Source organism: Desmodus rotundus, chromosome 5 (assembly GCF_022682495.2).
Source record: "Desmodus rotundus isolate HL8 chromosome 5, HLdesRot8A.1, whole genome shotgun sequence".
NCBI classification, from domain to species: Eukaryota; Metazoa; Chordata; class Mammalia; order Chiroptera; family Phyllostomidae; genus Desmodus; species Desmodus rotundus.
The window spans coordinates 45,192,112-45,215,984 of record NC_071391.1 but is presented as its reverse complement, the minus strand read 5'-3'; the positions used below and the strand labels follow the sequence as shown (position 1 = coordinate 45,215,984).

The window sequence follows — 23,873 nt, the reverse complement described above, 5'->3', positions numbered from 1 at the left end:
TCAGAATTATATGAATAAAGGATTTATTACAAAGAAAGTAAGGGTAAACAGTAAACTCCCAAGGATGAACTAGAACCTGTAAAGGAAGCCAAGAACCCACCTCTATGCATCACTGCCTCCACCTTCTACAATGCAGGGGACTGGCAGGAAGAGCTGCCCTTCTCCGTGGAGCTGATCACACACCTGGTCCAGTATCTGGAGAAATGGAAGAGCTTTGTAGGAGATGAAGAAATTGTGGGTTTAGCTGTACCCCATGCCAACAAGATAAATCCACAGATCAGTGAAAAAAAGCGCAAGCTTTAGCAACACCTGGTGCTCTACACCAACCTTTAGGGAATAATGGTTGCTACTCTGCCTTCTAATCTCACAGAAATGTATCTTTTGTCCAGGCTTAACCAGGAGCCACACAGGGAAAGGAACTCTGGGAAACATAGTTCCAACTTGGCCAAGATGACATAGTACAATGACCTTACAACATTAGATGTATCTGAGACATCTTGGGCAACCCAAGTTGAGAATAACATTAGCTCCTCTGAGCAAAATTATACCCATCTATTTGTCTGTTTATTTATCTACACCGTGTATCTATTTGTCTATCTAATCTGCCTGCAGCATATGGTGAAATGCATGTATCCCTTGAAGTATTATGTATCACTCTCAATCACGTCCATGCTCACCCCCTCAGATCTTAGACTTTCACTTCTAGATCTTCTGCAGTCATTTCTCAAGCTCCATTATAGAATTCTCAATTCTAGATTCTCAGTTCTAGAATCCAGTCAGAGAAGCATATTAGGACAGCCAGGGCCTTCTGCCATGCTCCTCTAGAAAGACACAAAATTCTTGGCATTTAAGTTCAACAGCTTTGATCCAGAAAGAAAAAAAATATTTATAAAGGTATCTAGTCTGGAAGAACAGGTTTATCTTCCTGGCTTCAAATGACATTAGGCACAAAGGCCTTCTGTGCTTGGCAGGAGCAAGGGCATTAGTTGGGATCGTGTCTTGCACTCCTTAATCCAAAGCTTTCAAAGCTCTGAGTGCTATAGGAATGGATCTTAAGCACTCCTGAGGCACAAGAGAGTTTGGCTGAGACAGAGTAAGAGTGATCACTCTGGCCAGTTATCAGAGGCTCCTATAGCTGGGATGAAGGGATGAGCATCAGAAAGATTCAGAGTGGACACTGTCTGCCATGGTCATATGGGGATGGAACTGCGATCTCATTCAGTCAACCATATCAGAGGATCGAGTAGAAGGAGGTTGTCTCCCACAGGTCAGAATGTGAGAAAATACCAACACAAGATGCTTCTGGGGTCAGAGGCCAGCCAGGGTGCAAGGAAGCAGGAGACAATCCTTTCTCACGTGACTGATTGCCATGGTGGCAATCTTATAAAAGCCTCCCCCCACCCCCTACTATGGTTTGAAACCTAACACGAGGAAGAGGGTGATAGAAAAACTCCTGGGGGAGTTTTTAAGTCTGTATGACCCTAAATTATAAATTGACATGGACTAAGAAAAAAACATGTAAGTGGACTGGATTTGGTTAAAAGTGCTATCTTCTATAACACTTTGGTTTTGTTTTTACTGTAAACCCCATTGTGAACGATACAGTGAACAAACCCCTAAATCAATGACATATTTGCACAGCTAAGTCTGTACTATAAATTTTCTACTCGTTATACAAGGAAATGCTAAGAGGGGTTTAGCCTTTTTCTGTCACAAGACTACTTAGGTGTCACTAATTGAAAAGCCTCACATGTACTTGAGTGGGTGCTGGGCAGCCAAGGAGAATGGGAGAAAGCTGGCCCTGTTGATATGAGAAGCCAAGAGCAGAGTTTTCCAGAGCGGAGGATGGTACAATCCTGAGTGAGGCACAATTGCAGACCTTCTCCGGCTTTTCCAGGAACTTGTTCCATTTACTCTTCTGTCTCATCATTCTCCCCCGGGCCTTTCAGTACAAAACAACATCTGTTACTTTTAAGAGGCAAGTTGGTTTTTCTTTATGTGTCAGGCACTATGTAGGCATTTTAGATTCATTAACTTATTATATTCTTATAACAAACCATAAAAATTTAGTACCATTACTTTTATTTTCAAGAATAGGAAACTGAGGTTTAGATTGTAGAATTCATCCAAAGTCTGATTGTTATTGGTTCAGATCTCTCTCTGCCATTTATTGTAATTCCAGAGCCCAAGTTCTTTTTTCATGTTTTAAATATTTTATTTAGAAATAGTTTTAAACTTATAAAAATTTTGAAAAATGATACAGCTGCCCTAATATTAACATATTACATAAACATAGTATAAATGTGAAAATCATTAAAACTAACATTGAGACAACCTGTGCCACATGACCCTTTACAAATAACTGTAAAAACATCTCCTCCCTTAAAACTTCCACACTCTTCACTTTTCCATGAGGACTTGCAGACTCAAAAGCAGCTGATGACAGTATCTTTTACCCCCACCTTGGGGTGGGTGATAAAACGGGAGCAGAGACATTTGTGTGAAGGAGAAACAAAATGTTGGCTTTAAATGAGAGAGATTTAATCATTGGACTTCTGTCACGTCCCCATACGGCATTCACCACTGCATGTTCTCTTCCATCCTGTTCTGAGATAACCCCTTCACCATGAAAGAGCCCAGCCAGGAGTGCGGTTGACAATAGCAGTTAAATGCTCTACTGTAACCAAGTTCATACCCTGCGTCTGATAGGCAAGGGTGTTGTCATGGGCGGTTGTCCCTGGATAGAGCAGGAGGATACCGACAGATGGTATTTTCTCTTCTTTACCCCCAAGCATTCAATGCTATCTGAAGAAGCTAGAGATGATTGGTATTTGGTCCTGATCTATGGTAGACCCAGCAGATTTCTAGAAAGAAACACCTTCCTGTGAGGTTGAGGTTATTTGGCTAGAAAGTTAATTACATTCAGAAAGATTAGTGCTAAATCCAGATTAAAATCTGGATCTCCACATACACTCTCTGCTTACACAGTATAAATGGACTTTAAGCATTATGCCAAAGAGCTATCCCATGACAAAGTTTCCTTGTCATTTCCCTCAGCATTGGTGCCACTAGTGGATTTTTCTTAATTTTTCCCCAAAGCCCAGGGTCATGGTCAGGAGATAATGCTGTAAAACAAGTTTCTAGCTCTGGGGCCTATAGAATCCTTTCGTCAACTCCTAATAAAAATCAAAAGGTAGATTACATTTGGCACTAAAATTATGTACATCAACATAACCTTTCCCCAATAAGTGGACTTGGGTTTGGCACTGGACTCCAGGGCCCTTGATAAGGTGAATGAGCAACCTTTACCCCCAAACAATAGAGAAACATATATATGACCCAGCCAACCTTAGGTTTAGGCATAGGGTTATAAAAAAATAGAAATTTGGAACAAGCTGAAGTATAGAAAAGAGTTTGATATCCTAAGTTTTCTTTTCTCTTTAATATAATATGAAGCTTGAATTTTACCTCTGGCTTAACCAGTGGATTCTTTAGATTATACTCTCAGAATACTATGATAGTTTATTTTTAACCTAAGGTAAGTCACCTTAGCTTTCTTAGATTTTGTAATGGTTTGTAAACTGAGGAGGCGAGATGTGCATTTTAAAGTCTGAAACACTTTAGAACTACAATGGACATACCATAATTCTGAATAACTACAGTTAGAAGTGATTCATTCATTCCATTTTTCATGTATTACCACACTTTCTGTAGGTTTCTAGCCTGGAATAATAATTTTCATTATGAAATTGCTATAATCAATAAATGTAAAAAGGGTAAAATCATATAAAAATAAAAAATATGAAACAAGAATTTACCAAAGATCTGAAGCTGTTTCGAGCTTTGTATCTACCACTGGGTCTTTGTTTATTCTCTCTACCTTTATTCTCTTTCATGCCAGTAATCCCACTGTCATCTTCTCACTGTCATTTTACCATTTCAGTTGCTGTCCTTCGCGTGTGCCATCTCAGGGCCTCCAAAATGAAATCTCCTAAATGTCCTCTGTTTCCTCCTCCCTGCTTCCAGTTAACTCTATTACTAGGAGAAGGTGGGGGATATCATATTTTTATCTCTTGATTTAAATGGGTAAATAATCTGGCTTGAGGACTTTAACTCTTATGGGCAGTAAGATTCCATTAGATTAAGATTTCTAATATTCATATTGCTTTCATCCTCAATAAAAGGCCTTTTCTGGGGAAAGCCAAAAGGATTGGACAAGCTTGCCAACACAGTTGAATTTTTCTAGGCCTTTACTAACAGAATTTGTAAATGGTCTTCAAGAAAGTGTTAGAGTATAATTTTACCTTCTAGAAATTGTTGAAAACATTCTCCAAAGAGAAACTATAAGTCCTTTACCAGAAAAGGTCAAAAATAGAGATGATCCTACTTCTGTCGTCTGCATGCTTCTACCTGTTGTGCTTCATGTGATGAAGTCAAATAGGAAAAGGGATATAGTAGTACAAAAACTTTTGCTCTGATTTCTCTCCACAATGATATTTAAGATATTCCCCTTTCCATTTTCAGAAAATTCATGGTCATACAGAATATATTCTTCATTGCTCACAGGCCCTTATCTCCAACACTCAGGTAAGACCCAGCTGCATGGGTATTATTGCATTGACTTTCCGAGTCAGAGCCCTTTCTTTACATAACTAAATATCTGTATGCCCCATAGGTGCAGAATAGTCACTTGGGTTGAGCTTCTGCTTTAAGAATGTGGAGAAGTCTCTCTCTAATCTGTTTGGTACGGACAGCATAGACAACTGGGTTGAGGATGGGTGGGATGAGGAGGTAAAAGTTGGCCAAAAGGATATGGATATGGGGAGGCACCTGATGGCCAAAGCGGTGAGTAAGGGAGGAAACAGCAATGGGGATGTAGAAGACAAGGATGGCACAAATGTGACAACTGCATGTCCCTAGGGTTTTAAGCCTAGCTTCAGGGGTGGCCAATCCCATTACAGCTCTGAAAATCATCACATAGGAGGCAGTGATGGCTAATGAATCCAGGATCAATACTAGAAAGCCAATTCCCATTCCATATAAATTATTGACTGTTGTGTCACCACATGCCAAGGTTACCACAGCCATGTGCTCACAGTAGGAGTGGGCAATGATTTGGGTCCGGTAAAGGGACAGCCTCAGGCGAATTATCAAGGGCAAGGGTCCAATGTAGAGTATACCCCGAAGGAGGGCAGCCAGGCCCAAACGACCCACCACTGTGTGGGTGAGCACTGAAGTATGGCGTAGAGGGTCACAGATGGCCACATAGCGATCAAAAGCCATGGCAAGGAAAATGCCTGACTCTACTGTAGCAAAGCAGTGGATGAAAAACATCTGGGTCAAGCAGGCATCTAGGTCAATGTTGTGGGCACCAAACCAGAAGATGGCTAGCAGTTTGGGCACCGTAGAAGTTGACAGGACCAAGTCAATGACAGCCAACATGCACAGGAAGAAGTACATGGGTTGATGCAGGCTGCGCTCCACCTTTACCACAGCCAGGACGGTGATATTCCCCACAACGGCCACCAGGTACATGGAGCTGAAGGGGATGGAGAGCCAGATGTGCAGAGACTCCAGTCCTGGGATGCCAGTGAGCCAGAAAGAAGTAGGCACCAAGCAGGCATTATTAGACAGGAACATATCTGAGGGTGAGAAATATCCAAGAGATAGGAGCTCTAATTTTTAGATTTTTACTTCTACGAGAGAGATTGCCTCTGGAAACTGTAGACTACTAGTTCTTATTTCCATCCTGGGAAACTGGTGGGACCTATAATAAAGAAGAATTATAAATGTCTTCTTGAAAACTGGCATTTTACATGTCTTATAAAAGAGACTAAGCATGAAAACACCCACTGGTAAATGTAGAAACAGGCATGCTCATAATTTCTACTGCTAATTGTCCTACTCCACTGTAGAAGTCCCCAAAATTGTTCATTCCCTTTGACATAGTAATTTTGCTTTGGGAAACCTTTTCTAAAGGAAATGAAAAGATACAGAAAAGTTCTATGAGCAACGATTAAATGTAAGTCCATGTAACGTGTTTAGCCCAGTGCCTGAATATACTCCTCTTATCACTGTATATATAGTAACATTATAACATCAATAACAATGATTATCTACTTGTAATTATTTATTTTTATAATAACGAAAAGTTGTAAGAAATATATGTTCAAAAATAAAGCATTGTTTAAATTCTAGTACATCTATTCAATGAATTAGAATTATGTTTATATTATTTTTAGAGCTATATATTTACATGATAAAATGTTTATATATCTCAATAAGTGAGAGAATAGCAAGAGGCAGATTGTAAATTCATTAAGATGTATGTGTGCCATCTATAAAGACACTATAATATAAAACACACACCCTTCTTTCATTTTTCCCTTCTGTATGTATATTTTCTTTTAAAAATGGCTAAGAGATTTAAAAATAATCTTATAAGTTATTAAAACCCGATCAAAAATATTTTCCTTAGTTAATTGTCCCCTTATATTAGTCAATATATACAATTACTTTTTCTCTAAAGGTTTAACACTGGTTTGGTCATATTGTCAATTCTAATTGATTTCCCCAATGATATTTGGCATCGGACCTAATTTCTCAAAGGAAAAGATCTCTTATTTAAGATTGCCCAGATTTCATGGTTAAAAAGATGATGAAAAGGTAAAAAGTTCCTTAAGAAAGCTTTACTATAAGGACAGACCTTATTAAACTCTCTGAGAATCTGGGCATTATACATAATTTGAGTAGAAAAAGGTAGAGGTGCATCTTTTCATGAGCACATTTCACTGGATGCTTTGACCCATTATCTGATGCGAGTGATGGAATGAAAAATAATGGACTGACAGAGACCAAGAAGGTTGTGATCAGTGAAAGGGTCATGTGGACTGTTTTCTGTTCCTTGAAGAGACAAAGAGGTCAGCATAAGAGCAGTGGCCAACACTTGGCCAATTTCTTGCTCTTCTGTCCTTCAGGTGCCTGTCGCTAGGGATCCTATTGCTTCACATCCTCAGGGTTCAGAATCTGAGGGCCTAATTTGCTTCCTACCCTGTCTTGGGCTTGACATCCTCATGTTTTCCATCAGATTCTCAGCAGACTCAAGTCTCAGACTCCCCATGATTATACTCACCATGGTGCCTTTCTTCAAATAGCCATGTTTTTTGCTGAGTGGTTTCACCACCTTCTTGACTTTTATCCAAGAAAATTTCCCCCATTCTCCAAGGCCCATCCAGATCACCTCTCCTCTACAAAACCTTTTTCAGTATCTCTAGCTTACACCAGAGTTAGTGGCTAGTAGTCACTAAGTTCTCCTCACTTGTCTCAAATAAGCCCATGAACATTTCAAATATCCTTGTCTAAAACATAAATAGCAATTACATTTTCATAGCAAATAAGCATAAGAAATGCCCCTATGTAACCTCATGGATTCCTCATTCATGCTCCAATACAATTTTATGTTTTTATGCATTTTCTTACTTCTAGGTTAGGCTTTGACTGGGTGTTGAAAAGAAAAATGAAAGTTTTGTGAAGTATAAAATGGCTCACAAGTGCTCTTTTACATTAACTCTGATTTTACAATTCTGTGAATTGGGTACTTTAATATGCCAGTAAGTGATAACATGTGTGAAGCCACTTCCTCAGAGATCAAATGGAGGTTTCTGTGGATCTGCAGGATAAGATGGGAAAGGGAAAGGGGTCCAGGGAGGCAGCACCTCAGTACCAGCTCAGGGCACTGGCTTTGCCACCTACCAAACAGGCGTTCCCACGCCAGATCTTACTCAGTGTTTGGGCAAGTTGCCCAGCTTCTTAAAGTGTCTTTTTTTTAATGAAAAATGGAGACAATATCATCTGCAAAGGGTAAATATAAGGCACAAAAATAAGTAAAAAAAATATTGCTTGGCACCTAGCAATAGCTTCCTTTCCCTGGATTCTACTGTTCACTATGGGGAGTAGACCAAAAATTTATATTCTGCAAATTGGAATAATTTCCTGTTTCTCTGTTCATGGGACATCTTTAAGGATGCTTTCAAAGTCCAGGAATTGTAGAGATGGGACAAAGATTTAAGGAGAACACTAGTTAGTATACGATTTTATCTCATAACAAGGAGAATGCTTGAAATGTTCTCTGAAACTATTATGATGAACCACCATCCTAAAGCAGAAAGGAGTCTAATTGCTCAGTGTCAGGGTAGGTCAAAGTAGTGTCTACCCATCATAAAAGAATCAATGTTCATAGGATTGAGGGAAACCCAGACTTACAACTTTTACTTGTGCCAGACCCAGTTTAACCAATACAATTGTTTTAAGCTGGGACAAAAAGAATGTGAAGGTATGTATAAAAATAAATCCACCAAGCTGATAATTGGCTTTTTGAATGGTGGTTTGAACTAAGTTGTGGCCCCTGAGTTGTGTTACTTTCCTAAAATATTTCAGAGAAATCTTTTCTGTGTCAACCCACACAAGGGCATTCTTTCCTGGACACGAGTGACATGCCTTCAACTCCTGGAAGAACTTTGTGATTGTGAGTCTGAGGCTCCTGAGAGATGTTTTGTTATGGTGAAATAAACTTGAATTAGAAGCAATACCCACTAAGGTTCAAACACTAACTTCATTGTTTCTGGCTGTGTGACTTAGGGAGTGTCATCTCTCGGCCTCGGTTTTCTATCCTATTTCCCAGTCTGTGAAATAAGGGGAGTGATAGCTACCTTAGAGATGTTTCATGTATTAAATGAGCTATTTATAAGTGTGTGTGTGTGTGTGTGTGTATACGCACACAGAAGGTGAAATGTTAGGATGCTTGGCTTCTGAAATAGGCATTGTATTCCCTTCCGTATTGAGCCCTCCCCTTGGTTCTTCACCATCTTCCATGGAACACAGACACAGTGCTATTTCCATATGACTTTAGTGACTCCACATCCTTCTTTCCCGCTGTATGACTAGACATGGATATAATCAATTGAAGAAACCTGCTGATCCTGTAAGTGTCCACTCAGGAGAGCTTGCCTGATTGGAGCAGAAGATAAGAGCCTAATCAGGTGGGATAGCCCAATCTTTCTCCTTGTGTATGGAGGGCACTAGGCAACAAAGCACTGGGTAAGCCTTGGGGTTTCTCTTACTTGATTCATAATCCAGACCAAATGATCATCAACTTATTTCTTCAACTTTTGACTAGAACTGTGAAGAAGGTAAGCCCTGGATGAACTAAAGATGAATGTAGTTTCTGAAAACTGGAGTGTTTTCAATGACTTTGGTCCCATCTCTGGAATGTACTTACCCACTGGGGTGCTGTCCACAGAGTCTATTTGTTTCTTACAGCAGTCACCTTTTGTCAGGAGTCTTCGATGAATGTAGTTCACAGTGTATGGGGGAGCCATGGACCTGATCTCTTCACTATTTTCTCCTTTGTCCTTCACCTCTTTATCCAGATGCTGAAAATAGCCAGTTATTTCCCAAGAGTTGTACAGAGAACCTGTGCCCTTCCCTCTGGGTCTTCAGTTACCACCCCCGCCCCTTGGGAGCAGTCTTCACTCCTTATCACACTTCGCCTCCCAGGACTAGATTATAAACTTTTATTTCTATTCTCCTGCTGGGGCTCTTGGCTGGCCCCAGGTGTCTGTTCTCTTCCTAGGCCTAAGGTTTGCAAAGACTTCAAGAGGGATATTGGGAAAATTCACAAGAGATAGGCAGGAAGAAAAACATCAGATACTGGTATAATCAATATGAAATTTTAATTTTCTTTGTTAATCATTGTTTATACTATCTAGAAAAACTGTTAATATAAAATCTAGGCTATACAAATAAAGAAGAAAATTACTTAAATGTAAACTTTATCAATATTGTAATTTTTCATTCTGCTTCTAGTTTTTTCAACTTGTGTTAAAAATAATCATAATCACAAGTTACAATAGTGTAGGTGTCTGTGTCTGTGGTTACTCTAACCCATACTTCCCAGAGTAGTGGTAAGTCCATCTTCCCACCATGGAAAGTGGCACAGACATATTGGTCCATAGCCCTTTTCTGCTCAACCTTGGGGTAGAATTCCAGGGAATCTTATCGACCCTTCTGCAGACCTCATTAATTCTACTGTCAAGTTGCTTTCCAAAAGTGTCCAGTTGTGTTTCACCCAGCATTAAGTGAGTTCATTTGCTAAATTGTCCTGTAGTAATTTTTAAAATATCTGCTGTGTACATGAGCAAAACAAAATACTGTTTTCATTTCATTGATTTCTACAAAGCATGGACCTGTCACTATTTAAACAATTTGTGTCCAATGCATTTACTTTAAATACTTTTATTTCATTTTTTCTTACCATATACTTAATATTCTTAAAGTGGAGAGAATGGTTTCAGAAAATATGGCAAAGATTTAATGTTTTCTATAGAAAAGTTCTCACATATATAAAAGGAGGTACATTTATAATCATTGTTAGTAATTCATAATACTCCACCTTGATTTATGAGAACCCTCAATGACATTAATTATTCATGCATTTTTTTTCTACCTTCTGTGCGCTTATTACTGGGCCTAGAAATCTTATTTTAACCTCCTCACTAGCCTCTCTGCTACTCAGGATCCATTTTGAGAGTGCAAAATTGATTTTTCACCCTCTAAATGTTAACAAAAATGCTTTGTGTAATTGTTCTTTCTATCCGGCTCTAGATTTCATTTACTAACCATTTCTGGGAAATGTGTTAACACACGTTAAGGTTCCCAAGTAATTCTAGGAGATTATTGCTCTCTCCCTCATGCAGACTCAAGTTAAAAGAATTGTTAAAATCTTTGGTAAAATTGGAAGTATATAAAGATTTGGATGTAGGATAGAGAAGTTAAGTCTGATTTTAAAGCTACTCCTCCTACCACAAGGTTTATTGAGATACAGTTAGCATATAACATTATGTAAGTTTAAGGTATACAATGTGATGCTTTGATACACATATGTTTTGTTAAATGATCATCACAATAAGGTTAGTTGACACATCTATCACCTCACATAATTATCGTTTTTGTGTGATGAGAACTTTTAAGATCTGCTTCTTAGCACTTTTCGAGTATAAAATACAATATTGTTAACTATAGTCACCATGTTGTACGTTACATTCCCAGAACTTACTCATGTTATGACCGGAAGTTTGTATCTGTTGACAAACTTCTCATTTCCGCCACCCCCAACCCCTGACATCACCACTCTTCTGTTTCTACATCAACCTTTTAGATTCCATGTGTAAGTGAAATCATGCAGTATTTGTCTTTCTCTCTCTGACTTCACTTCGCATAAAGCCCTCAAGGTCTATCCATGTTGTCACGACTGGCAGGATTTTCTTCATGACTGAGCAACATTCAGTTATGTAAGTACACTGCGCTTTCATTATCCATTCATCAATCGAAGGGCATGCAGTTCGCCCAGTCTGCCATCGGTATCTCGTGTTTGGGCCGGGACACCCTCTCTTTTGGAAAGTGTGAGAATGAATATGAGCCATGTTTCTGATTAATCTCTGCTTTCAAGGCTGTACACCTGACTTATTTAATATTAATTTAAGATATTATCCTATGGGGAAAGTTCATATAATGTTCTGCACATCACCTGCATACCTCTCCATCAGTTAAGAAGGTTGTCTTTTTTTTTTTTTTCTGGAGGTGTTGATTTGTTTTTATTTTTAAAATTTTTCAACCAATTTACATTCAATACCATTCCACACCAGTTTCAGAAGTACAACAAAGTAGCCAGACAACCATGCACTCTACAGAGTGGCCCCAAGCGCCCTCCTGCCCCATACCCAGTTACCTTGACACTATTGACGCTGTTCCCCAAGCTGCAAATCACAGCTCTGTGGCTATTCTGCAACTACCTATTTGTACTGCTTAATCCCTTTATCTTTTTGGTACCTTTCACCTTTTCACCCCAATCCCCTTCTCCACTGGCAACTGTCAGTTTCTTCTCTGTATCTATGGGTCTGTTTCTATTTTGCTTGTTTGTTTATTTCGTTCAGTAGCTTCCACATATAAGTGAAATCATATGGTATTGGTCTTTCTCTGACTGGCTTATTCCATAGTTGTCTTAAGTTGGTTAATAAAGTCGAATTATTAAAGGGAGAGGCCATACTACATGAGCCTTTAACAATATAATTCAATTCAAATGCACTGATTTATTGAACACTTAATAGTTTTTAATATCACACAAGACATCCAGGTACCAAAAAGCCTAGCTCACCTGTTACACTCTAAATTTAAAGGCAGAGTTCATTTGGAGGAGGGGACTACTGAACCAAGTTTCAAAAGCGAGATATGGGTCTGAATGGAATGGCATTCCTACTTCGCTTGGCTGAGAGCGTAACATGTGCACAGGCATAAATGCAAGAAATGACTATGTATATATGAGGGCCTCCCCCCAAACCAGAATTATCTTCTGAAGGGTGGGCCTTTGTAGTAGAGGCTTCCCCCACTGGGTGAGTGTTCTAGGAACCCATCTGTACCAGTGTACCAGCTGGCGTTGTTGTGAGAAGCTGTGTTCAATTTCAGTGAATTTTTTTTGAAGACTCTTTCAATGCGTTTGCCCATTTCATGATGGGTAATTTACGAGTGCACCTGCCCACACCACACTGAGTGTTCAGCAGTTTTTGACCAAAAATGGCATGACCCCCTTGCCTCACTCTCTCTATTCACCTGATCTTACCTTGACAACTTTTTTTTTTTGTTTCCCTGGATGAAAAATGTCCTCAAAGGGAAACATTTTGCTGATGTGGAAGAGGTGAAACAAATAAACAAAATGGCAGAAGCACTAAAAGGCATCAAAATCAATTAGTTAAAAACCTTTTGAGCAGAGGAAAAAAAGTCTTGATAGGTGTATTGCATCAAATGAAGAGAACTTAGAAAGTGACTGAAGTTTAAACATGTAAGAATAAATACACAATTTTTAAAAAATAAATTCTGGGTTTTTTTTGGGTCTCCCCTCATACTGCAGTGGCTATAAGCAGTTTTACATTGACTATACAGTTTGAGGTTGGGGAGCATGTAGAAAATTTCTAGACTGTGGGGGAGCTTTGCCCGCAGAGCCCCCCGTCCGCCAAGGATGAAAATAAATCTACCAAGACATGACCTTCCTGGGGAGGAAAGGTGGCCGATCTCTCAAAGGAGAAGGACCAAGAGCCTTTTCCTCAGTGGGCTTTTATTGGGTTCATTTTGCACAGGAATACAGGTAAAACTCATCAATCATTGTCAGGCAGTAAGGTTCAAACAATAGATAACATACAAAGAACTCTGAGGGCTTATTCTGAGTCAGGGTCAGTTAGCTAAAGGGCTATAAAACTTTGGGAAACAAACTCATTTCATACTTGGACCCTTATCAGAAAATTGAGGACATTCTTAGCAAAGCAGTTTTCACAGGGTTTTATGTATTCCTTCTCAGGCCTGATTGCCCTGGGGAATCCGCCCTTTCCAGCACAGGACTGCACTGCCCTCTGTCATTGTTTCAGGCTCAAGTCAGGCAGGGGAAGGCTGTAAGGCAGCCAAGAGATTAGGAGACTTCTTGCAGACAGAATGAGGACTTAGGCTATGTCAAAGCCAAGGAGTGAGGGTCCATCACCCACTTTTTCTATATCCGCCCCCCAAGTCCTTCCCTGAGAGCCTCTTCGTGACCATGCTTGTATTAGGTCATCTCTCCCTTGTGGAATCTTACCCATCATGGGCTAACCAGTCACCCGCCTGGGGCCAACCAGGTTGAAGTAAAAGGGGGAAGAGGCTGCAACCCTGCCAGGAAGATAAGCTTTGTCTCCTTAGTGGCTTATGGTCCCAAGGTCTCTGACTCAGCCTTAGCCATGGGGGGTTTACAGCTTCTGAAACCAGGCAGGGCTTTTCCCAACACTAGATGTTCCTAGCTTCTCCTGAAGTAAGAAGTTCCCAGCTTCATCAGCCAGGTAAGATCATCTGTAAGGGCTGTAAGAGTGAAAATGAGATCCTTTCTGTACTGATTCTACTGCATTAGCCTCTGCCCTGACCATATCAGAACGCTGTCTGAAGGAGACACTTAGGATATCTCTTCCAGGGTCATGAGAGCTAACCCCTCCCAAAGATGCTAAAACAACAGCAGTCATTGTAATAACAATAATGCTGCTTATTAAACACCTAATATGTTTCTTTTCTTACTAGCCCCTTTATATACTGTATCTCAATGAAAAAAAAACCTCAATTGCAAGAACTACCCAGAGATAGGTATTATTCCCATTTATGCTTGAAGAAATCAAGATAAAGTAACTTCTTCAGGATTATACAGTGGGTATGTAACTGATCTGGCTTGCAAACTCAAGTTTTTGGTACTACAAAGACCATGTTTTGACACATGTCCTAAAGCACAAGGCCCCACCAACCCATGAGCATCCAAGAGAAACTGCTTTCTCAGTTCGGCTTCTCTTTCTGCAGAATGGAAGGCTAGGTTGGGAAGGTTAGGTTAAGATGTAAGGGAGATGCTACCCTGCTTTACCCAGTCCTCAAGGTCCTTCCCTCACAATGTAAACCAAAGTGGTGAAAAAGTCTACAGTATCTACTTTTTAGGGAATAATGATTGGTTTGTCTTAAAGTTAGTTTAAGACTCTACCATCACTTTCAAGTGCTGTAAGGATATCAGACTTCATTAGAGATTTACTGCCAGGGTGAGCTCTAGTCTCAAGGATAGTCTTTATCCCTCTTCTAGAAAAGCTCTTCTGACTTCTACTTGGTGCCCTTAGAATAGCTTCAGACTCCAGGGAGGCCAGACAATGAGCAAGAGCAGGACTTGGACCCAAGGGACACAGACTCAAAGGTATGTTTTTCTCCTTAGACCTCTCGGACCAACTCTGACATGGCAGGGATAGCTGTGCCTAAATTTAGATTCTGTGTTCATCCTTCTGAGACAAAGCTTGCTCTTTTCTTCTCCACTGAAGGAAGTGAAAAGGTTGTTAGTCCAGGTGGAATTCCCACAAGCTCTGAATAGAATGCTTATAAGTGCCGTGCCTCAGAGGCATTTGCAGAGCCCCAGGCTCTTGCTCTCTGACACTAACCAGCCCAGGTAAGAAGAGCATCTTATAAAGGAGAATTTAGGAAAGAAACAGGGATCATTAGGAAGAGTCCCCAATCTATAGGGATGAACAGACTAAGGATATTTAGGTATCCCACTTTAGATTGTACTCTTGTGTAAGTCTCCAAGATAAGACTCAAAGTAAAGGAATTCTCTCAAAAGGGGACTTAAAAAGGGTGGAGTCCACAGAGCCACACACAAGGAGGCTGAAGAAGCCTCTAGTCCACTAATACCGATACAAGTCCCTCCAAAAACACCTCCAGGTGCTTTATTTTATTTGAGTTTAGTTTAGTTTCTACACTATTTTACTAGTAGGCATTTTTATTTTACTTTCTTTTTTAAAGATTTTAAAATTGTTATTCTATTATAGTTGTCCGATTTTTCCCCTTTGCCCTCCTCCAGGTGCTTTAAATAGGCACAATATTTTATTCCAATTCAAAATTGGTGGGCACTGTGCTAGCACAGGCATTGCACTAGAGAGCGAGACAGGCATGCTTTCTGTTCTTACGGAACTTAACATTCTGTTCTGAGCAACAGGCCTGGAAGCAGGCGATTCGGAGCACCACGTGTGCAGCACAAAGACACACGTAGAGCACAAACTAAGAGTTGGAGCAGGCTATTTTAAGGTAACATCTAAGTTGGGGCAAGGTGCCGATGGAAGGATTAGCCAGGTGAAAGAGATGAGAGCATTCCAACATCAGGACACAGTTAATCCTCCGAGGCAAAAGGACATAAAGCAGTTGGAAGTGGACAAAATTCAGCCTTTTTGGGAAGCAGTGGGCAGGATGAGGAATGGTAAAAGCTGTGGTTGATGTTAGCAAATGTTTCTGGGTAGAGCTCAGGTGGGAGATTGGCCTTCCGTGATTCCTTATTACCCTCACAGTGTCCCTGAACAGGAGGTGCAGTAACCTCCTCCTATTGTGTTTAAAGTGCGAGGGCTGTTTCTGACTAGGGAGGCATAAATTAAGGAGCCTTGGGACCTTAGGGAAAGAATGGGGGCCATCAACCCTCAGCTACCCCCATCTAGTGGCTGAAGTGCATCTCTCCAGTTGTGGGCGCCCTTTTCAGTTTCATGATGGGGATAGGAAGAGGAAGAGATGAAATGGAGAGGAAATATCCATCAGGAAGATAACTCTACGTGTTGTCAAATATGGGGAAGGAAGGTGAAAGATAAAGCATAAAAAAATCCACATTTTCTAGGACTTAAGGCCAATTCAGAGGATTGAGGATATTTGATTTGGATCTAATAAAGTCTGATGTAGCAGAGGCCTGAAGACTGCTTGCTCTCAAGAGAAGTCACATGCCCATAATTCACTAAGTGCACATTTATCCCCATACTTGATTTGGGCTGAGACATCCTTCTACAACACGACTTTTATGTTCACACCTAGAAGGGAACCACTGCCCCAGAGTTACAGGACTCAAATGGCATCAGAAGGGAAGACAGACTATTAAAACAGCTCCTCACTAACAGAAGGAGAGTAACTTCTATAAGGGGGACAAGCACGGGAACAGAAGACAAATTCACTTGGCAAGTTCTGTTGATTTTTTCCATTTCAAGAACTCTTGGAGTAAAACAACATTCTCCACATGATTATATCTTTGCTTAGTATAATATCAAGTTATAAAAGTCAGTTTATTATAGGTGGGTGAAGTAGACAAGTTCCCTTTTATTGTAAATATAGAAAACATGGTAAGGATCACTTAGCTCTGACCACCATGAGATTATATCTCTTTTGCTTTTAGAACTTGTTGTAAAGTTGTCAACTTTCATATGATGTGTTCTGCTAAAGCAGCAGAGGACTTTTCAAGAGACAATACTGGCTGAAGATTGTATGCTATTGGGATCTGGTATGATATATCTGTCAGAGAACAAGCAGTGTGGTCAAGGGGGGTGGTTGGAGGGATGTCTGCAGAGGCCCTGGGCAGGCTTAAGGGAACTGACAAAGGATGGTGGAACACCAGCAATGACAACAGTGAATACCCCACCTAACTCAAGCCTGCACAGGTAAGGGAAGATGTAGTTGCCAAAACACTTTTCAGGAGCTGTGGCCTTTGGTAGAAAAACACAGCCTTGTCAATTGCATCTGGCAGGAAGGAAACTGGGGAATAAATCCCTGATCTCTGGCCTTGTCTTCTATCTCCTACTGGTGCCTCACATTGACTGAGCTGACCTAGAAGCCAGAGGAGAAGGAAAGCTGGGTAATGGAGCCCATGACCATAAGCTTCTGGGGACACAGGACAGGGATCTGGAGGGACAAATGGAGAATAACCAGCACATAGGGCAAGGAAACCGAGAGGGAAGTCCCTCACCTCACCTCACCTGGTCACTTCAGTTACAGACTGGCTCCTGGGCACTGATTTCCTCCCATCCTGATGACTCAATCTTTAAAAAAAAAAGTTTTTCAATTTCTTTTTCCTTTTAAAAAATTAAATTTATTGAGGTGACGTTGGTTAATAAGGTTTTATAAGTTTCAGGTGTACATTTCTATGGTATCTACACTACATGGTGTATCTACCACCCAAAGTCAAATCATCTTCCGTCGCTGTATATTTGACTTGCCTTACCTTGTAGTACCCTACCCACTTTCATCTGGTATCCGCCATGCTGTTGTCTGTGTCTATGAATTTTTGTTTGGTTTTCTTGTTTGTTCATTTGTTGCATTTAGTTTTATATCCTACATAGGAGTGAAGTCATATGGTTGTTAACTTTTTCTGTCTGACTTATTTCACTTAGCATGTTTTTCTCAAGTTCCATCCATGTTGTTGCAAATGGCACTATTTTACCTCTTCTTATGGGTGAGTAGTAGTCCATTTTACTGCTACTGCCAACATTCCTTCTACTTCCATTTACAGTGATCTATAAGAACCTTGAGGTGGAGGAATCGCAGCTTATGGAGAGGAATTCTATGGGATAAAGTCACCACAAAAACAGGCTTACATTATTGTCATCCTCCAGCATCATGCCTCCCTGAAGAGACAGACATTCCAGAGTTCTCTGAAGTTTATTGAATATATTTTTGGTTTTACATATTAACTCTAAAGAGAACTAATGCTTGGTGTTATTGTGTCAGGTTAAATAAGAATGCATCCTATTTATTGTTGACTTCTCTAGGTCATAGCAGTTTAAGTTTGTTGTGAAATGAAGTCAGTTGTATTTAACTAATGAGATAAAGTAACTTGCCTAAGCTCCTATTGCCAGGATTTGAAACCAGATCTGGAAAATTCTAAAGCACAAACTATTGACTACTCTATTATATTCAATTCAATTAGGCTCAAAGTGTGGAAGACAAGCCTTCTTCCCTTCCTTGACATTCCTGTAATATGCATAGGTACCAACACATCCTGGTATCTTTTAGACCCCGAAGTGCTAAGTAAACATTAACTGCTATTTGTATTTCTCAGCATCCATGTGTCTCTTTGTTTAAGCAGTCTTCACTTGGAAATCTTCAAATATGATCCTGATAGACACCTCATAGTTCTCCTAAAGAGTTAAATGACTAACTAAGGGACCTGTCTGCCTTAGGTCATTTCATTCATTGATGTAAGAACTTACTCCTTGAGAGCCATATTGCAAAAAAATGCTCAGACATTTCATTCAAATATGTATTTTGGCTTGTACTTGGTAAATTTGTGGGTATTATAACAATAATAACATGATAAGCTGTGACATTTTGTAATTCCTTTTGAAAAAGAAGTTTATAGCATCTTATTGATGATCCTATTCTTTACTATAGGATGTAAGAATATTCTTGTCTTTTATTTTTAGAAAAGAAAAAGTTCTACTGCATTTTCGAGCACAAGTGAAAAGGTTCATTTATGAATGGCTATGCTTACTTTTCGTAATGTCTGCTCAGTACCCAGCTCCTTCCAGCTCACTGGCATCCCAGGGCTGGAGTCCCTGCACATCTGGCTCTCCATCCCCTTTGGCTCTATGTACATTGTGGCTGTGGTGGGGAACGTCACCATCCTGGCTGTGATAAGGGTGGAACGTAGCCTTCACCAGCCCATGTACTTCTTCCTGAGCATGTTGGCTGTCATTGACCTGGTTCTGTCCACTTCCACCATGCCCAAACTGCTGGGAATCTTCTGGTTTGGTGCTGGTGACATTGGCCTGGATGCCTGCTTGGCCCAAATGTTTCTCATCCATTGCTTTGCCACAGTTGAGTCGGGCATCTTCCTCGCCATGGCTTTTGACCGCTATGTAGCCATCTGCAACCCACTGCGTCATAGCACAGTGCTCAGTCCTGCTGTGGTGGGCCGTTTGGGGCTGGCTGCCCTCCTCCGGGGTATACTCTACATTGGACCTTTGCCTCTGATGATCCGTTTGCGGCTGCCTCTTTACAAAGCTCGTGTCATTTTGCACTCCTACTGTGAGCACATGGCTGTTGTCACCTTGGCATGTGGTGACAGCAGGGTGAATAATGTCTATGGGCTGAGCATTGGCTTTCTGGTGCTGATCCTGGACTCAGTGGCCATTGCTGCTTCCTATGTGATGATTTTCAGGGCTGTAATGGGGCTGGCCACCCCCGAGGCCAGACTTAAAACCCTGGGGACCTGTGGTTCTCACATCTGTGCAATTCTGATCTTTTATGTTCCCATTGCTGTTTCCTCCCTCATTCACCGATTTGGGCACCAGGTGCCTCCTCCAATCCACACTCTGTTGGCCAACTTCTACCTCCTCATTCCTCCAATCCTCAATCCCATTGTCTATGCTGTCCGCACCAAGCAGATTCGAGAGCATCTCCTCCAAGTCCTGAAGATAGAAACTAAGATTAGATGACTACTACTTCCTTCTCTCTCAAATAAGCATGTGGAGAATGTGCTTAAATATGGTGGGCAGCCTCCCAAATGGGAACTTCAAGAAGTCTGAGATGTTAGGTCCAATGATCTTCAGCTTTAGTAATTCCAAAGGAATGAGAAGAAAGAATGTCCAACTCTAAATTCTAAGAATGAAAAAATGTTTATTTAATGACTATAGGATATTTGATCTGTAGAAGGTACAAATGACAGTATCAGTAACAGAAATAGTAATTATTGTTTACTCAGCAATTACAAGTCACATAATTTTTATGAATATGCTGATGTCTTATGAGGGACATAGTATTGTTTGCATTTTTCACACAAAGGAATAGGACAGAGTACTCTTGCTTTATAAACTGCATCCATAGTTTAAGTTGCCTGGGTCAAGTGTTTTGATTAGAGTTTATAATATATTGTGGTGTTATATAATACTTTTACTCTGTTTTCTGTGTATGCTTTAATATAAGTCCTAAAAATCTTGGTTCATTTCATTAAAGTGGCCTTAGCTACAAGAAAAACATTTTCTGATTTAAGCATGTAACAACTGAGATGCTGCCAAGACTGCTTGCACTAATAAAGTGTGGCATGTTCTAAAAAAAGAGTGACCTGTATGCCTGGCTGGTATGGTGAATACTACTCATGAAACAGAATGTTGCCTGGAAAAAAGTATCAGCTCAATGAAGGAAATGAGACAAAGTGACCATCTCTCAACATTGCCCTTGTGTTTTCTCTGCAGGCCTATTCCCATCCTGTGGCCTGAGGCTTGTGAGGGCCCCATGTAAAGAAATACCTTCCTCTTCCCACAGGAACTCTCCTTAACCCCTGAGCCCATCTGTAGGGTCCCTGACCATAATGTGCTTTTTTTTGAATGAATCACAAAGTAAGATAAAGTTTTGAGGTCTGTTATAGGAACATTGGCTTCACCCTCCAGATAGAAAACGGATAATATATGTAAAACACTTAGTTCCTTAGCTGCTATGGGTTGAAAATTACTAATGTGATTCTCAACCATACCGAAAAGGCAGGAAATACCCTCCTTAAATTTCAGATGAAATTGATGTTCCCAGAAGTGATAAAAGATTTGCCCAAGATCACGCTTATAAGAGGTAAAAATAAAAAAAATTAAGCCTTTAAAAAAAACTCTAAAGCTTCTAGTCTTTCCCTGGCCTTCATTTTATTTAACTGTGAAAAAACTGAATGGCCCTTCCCCCAAGGTCTGAATGGTTGTGCATTTAACATTTCTAACTAGCAAGCATTAACCGTACCTCTATGCCCAGCACTGAGAGTGCAAAGATCAAGGAAGCAGTTTCCTCTCAGTGATCCTTTCCCAGAAGGATGACAAAGGGTAGACAGAGCTGCATTCAGTACAATTCTGGTTATAAACTCCATAACACATTAAACTGAACAGGTGGGAAAGTGTTGAGGTTACTAGGTTTCAGGTATACAACAAACTATCATTGGGCAAAGTATAAAGGGAGGTAGTCTGATGTGGACTCTGTCTAGTGGGGTCCATATGTTGTGGATGAGATGAACAAATTCACACAGACTACAGAAGTCCTGTGGAGAAAAAGGGGCGGCATGACCACTCTCTGAGAGACAGAGCACCCCAACCCTTGCCTGGACAGGCTTTTATTGCTTTTCTGGGAGCATTACTTCAAGGAAGGTCTTCATTCCTCATTGTCAGGCAGTAAGGATCAAATGATAGATAACAAAGAACTCTGAGGGCTTATTCTGAGTCAGGGTCAGTTAGCTAAAGGGCCATAAAACTTGGGGAAACAAACTGATTTCATGCTTGCATCCTTATCAGAAAATTGAGGACATTCTTAGCAAAGCAGGTTTCACAAGGTTTTATGCATTCTTTCTTAGGCTTGATCTCTGGGGAACTGTCCATTCCTGCCCAGGGCTGCACCGACCTCCGTCATTGTTTCAGGCTTGAGTCAGGCACGGGAAATAAGGCAGCCAAGAGATTAGGAGAATTCTTGCAGGCAGAATGAGGACTCAGGCTATGTAAAAGCCTAGGGGCGAGGGTCCATCACCTCCTTTCTCCATAGCTCCCCAAGTCCTTCCCTGAGGGCCTCTTCGTGACCATGCCTGTCTTAGGCCATCTCTCCCTTGTGGAATCTTACCGGTCATGGGCTAACCAGTCATCTGCCTGGGGCCAAACTGGGTGAAGTAAAAGGGAGCAGAGGCTGCAACCCTGCCAGGGAGATAACCTTTGTCTCCTTAGTGCCTTACAGTCTCAAGGTCTCTGACTCAGCCTTAGCCATGGGGGGTTACAGCTTCTGAAACCAGGCAGGGCGGTTCCCAACAGTCATCAAGTGCAAAAGAAAGACCACTGCATAACAACTGCAAAAGTGACCCCTGGTTTTGCTTTGGCTCTTTCGGTAGCTTTCCTCACTACTGGGAGATCTAGAATGTGTGATCACCTAAGGTTCCAATTTTATTGACATTTCCCCTATTACCTCTAACTTCCATCTCATAACTCCATCATGGTATTTAGATTTCCTGAACATTATGTCTAAGTTTGGAGGAGTCAAGTGTTTTTCTACCTATGCATGGAAAAGAAAATAATAAGCCAAGTCCTGTTTTACTCATGCCCACCAGAGTTGGGGACCTGGGAAAGATGTTTGGAGTTAGTGCCAAGTACGTGCTCACTGGTTCTTATTTGTGAGAACATGAACGAACCTAGAGGGCATTATCCTAAGTGAAACAGGACAGTCACAGAAGGATAAATACTTCTGGATTCCACTTACATGAGATATCTAAAATAGTCAAACTCATAGGTGTAGAGAATGGAGTAGTGGTTGCTAAGGACTGGGGTGAGGGAGAAATGGAGAATTGGTGCTGAAATGGATATAAAGTTTCAGGTATGCAAGATAAAAAAGTTCTAGAGATTTGCTATACAACATAGTACTCATAGATAATTAGTAACAAGGTATTGAGTGCTTTAAAATGTGTCAAGAGGGTAGTTCTCATGCTAAGTGCTTTTACTGTACATATGACACCTCCCCTCACACAAAATAATACAAGGACATTTTTGGAGGTGATGAATATGTTTAGTATCTTGAGTGTGGTGATGGTATCACACACGTATGCATATGTCCAAACTCACCCAAATATGTACATTAAATATGTGCTCATTTCTGTATATCAATTATATCTCAATAAAGCTTAAAATGTTTAGGCTTAATGGCTTAAAATGAACATTTATTATGTCAAGGTTTATGTGGTCAAAAACCTGGGCATAGCTGAGCTGTCTGGCTCTGACTCAGGGTCCTTCTAAGGCTACAGTCAAGGTGTTGTCCAGGGATACAGTCGTCTCAAGGCTGAACTGAGAGGTGATCAGCCTCCAAGCTCACTCACATGCTGGTGGCAGCCTCAGGTCCTCCCTGACTCTTCACAGAGGCACCAGTTTCTTGCCACATGGGTGTATCTGTAGGGCTTCTCACAACGTGGAAGTCTGACTCAATTCATCAATAGTGAGGGCTCTGAGAGGGGGAGAAAGTGAAAGAGAGGGAGAGAAAGTTGAAAATCAGTCTTCCTGTGACCTTATGAATGCTTTGTCACATTCTGTTCGTTAGAAATAAGTCACTAGGTCCTTTCTACCCTCAAGGAGATGTAATTACATGGGGCAGGCATACCAGGAGGTGGGATCACTGGGGGTCATCTGAGAGGCTGCCTAACGCAGCACCCTGCTTATACTCTAAATTCTATGATCAGATCTAGAACCAACCTGAGTTGGTGAAGACATTCAACCAACATTAGCTAACTTCTTAGTTAACTTGTCCTACCCCTAAAAAAGTACCTTTTAATATAGAAAAAGGAGAAAAGGGAAGTATACGTCACAGCATGATAAGGACTCTCCTACTTGAATTATACCCAGGACAGCTTAGATGGCCATCTTCCGGGTCCTCATTTCCAGGCTGTCAGTTTGTAATCACAGCAGAGTCTACTTTCTAGGGCTCTTCCTGCTCAACTGTCTTAAGTCCCAGAAACAGACTCTGAGACCTTTTCACACAGA

General features: G+C 40.7%; 2 protein-coding genes across 2 annotated transcripts; one reads left to right on the top strand and one right to left on the bottom strand.

Annotated features, from left to right (window-relative positions):
- Nucleotides 1–4,280: 4,280 nt before the first annotated feature.
- On the bottom strand, nucleotides 4,281–9,349 carry LOC112315840 (olfactory receptor 52M1). Its single transcript, XM_024572539.3, has 2 exons — nucleotides 9,278–9,349; nucleotides 4,281–5,767 (listed from the first exon to the last, which is right to left on the bottom strand). The coding sequence occupies exon 2, from the start codon at nucleotides 5,638–5,640 to the stop codon at nucleotides 4,687–4,689; it is 954 nt and encodes a 317-aa protein (XP_024428307.2). The 5' UTR covers nucleotides 5,641–5,767; nucleotides 9,278–9,349; the 3' UTR covers nucleotides 4,281–4,686.
- Nucleotides 9,350–18,878: 9,529 nt separating this feature from the next.
- Nucleotides 18,879–20,483, top strand: LOC112315839 (olfactory receptor 52M1). Its single transcript, XM_024572538.3, has one exon. The coding sequence runs from the start codon at nucleotides 18,879–18,881 to the stop codon at nucleotides 19,830–19,832; it is 954 nt and encodes a 317-aa protein (XP_024428306.2). The 3' UTR covers nucleotides 19,833–20,483.
- Nucleotides 20,484–23,873: the final 3,390 nt, after the last annotated feature.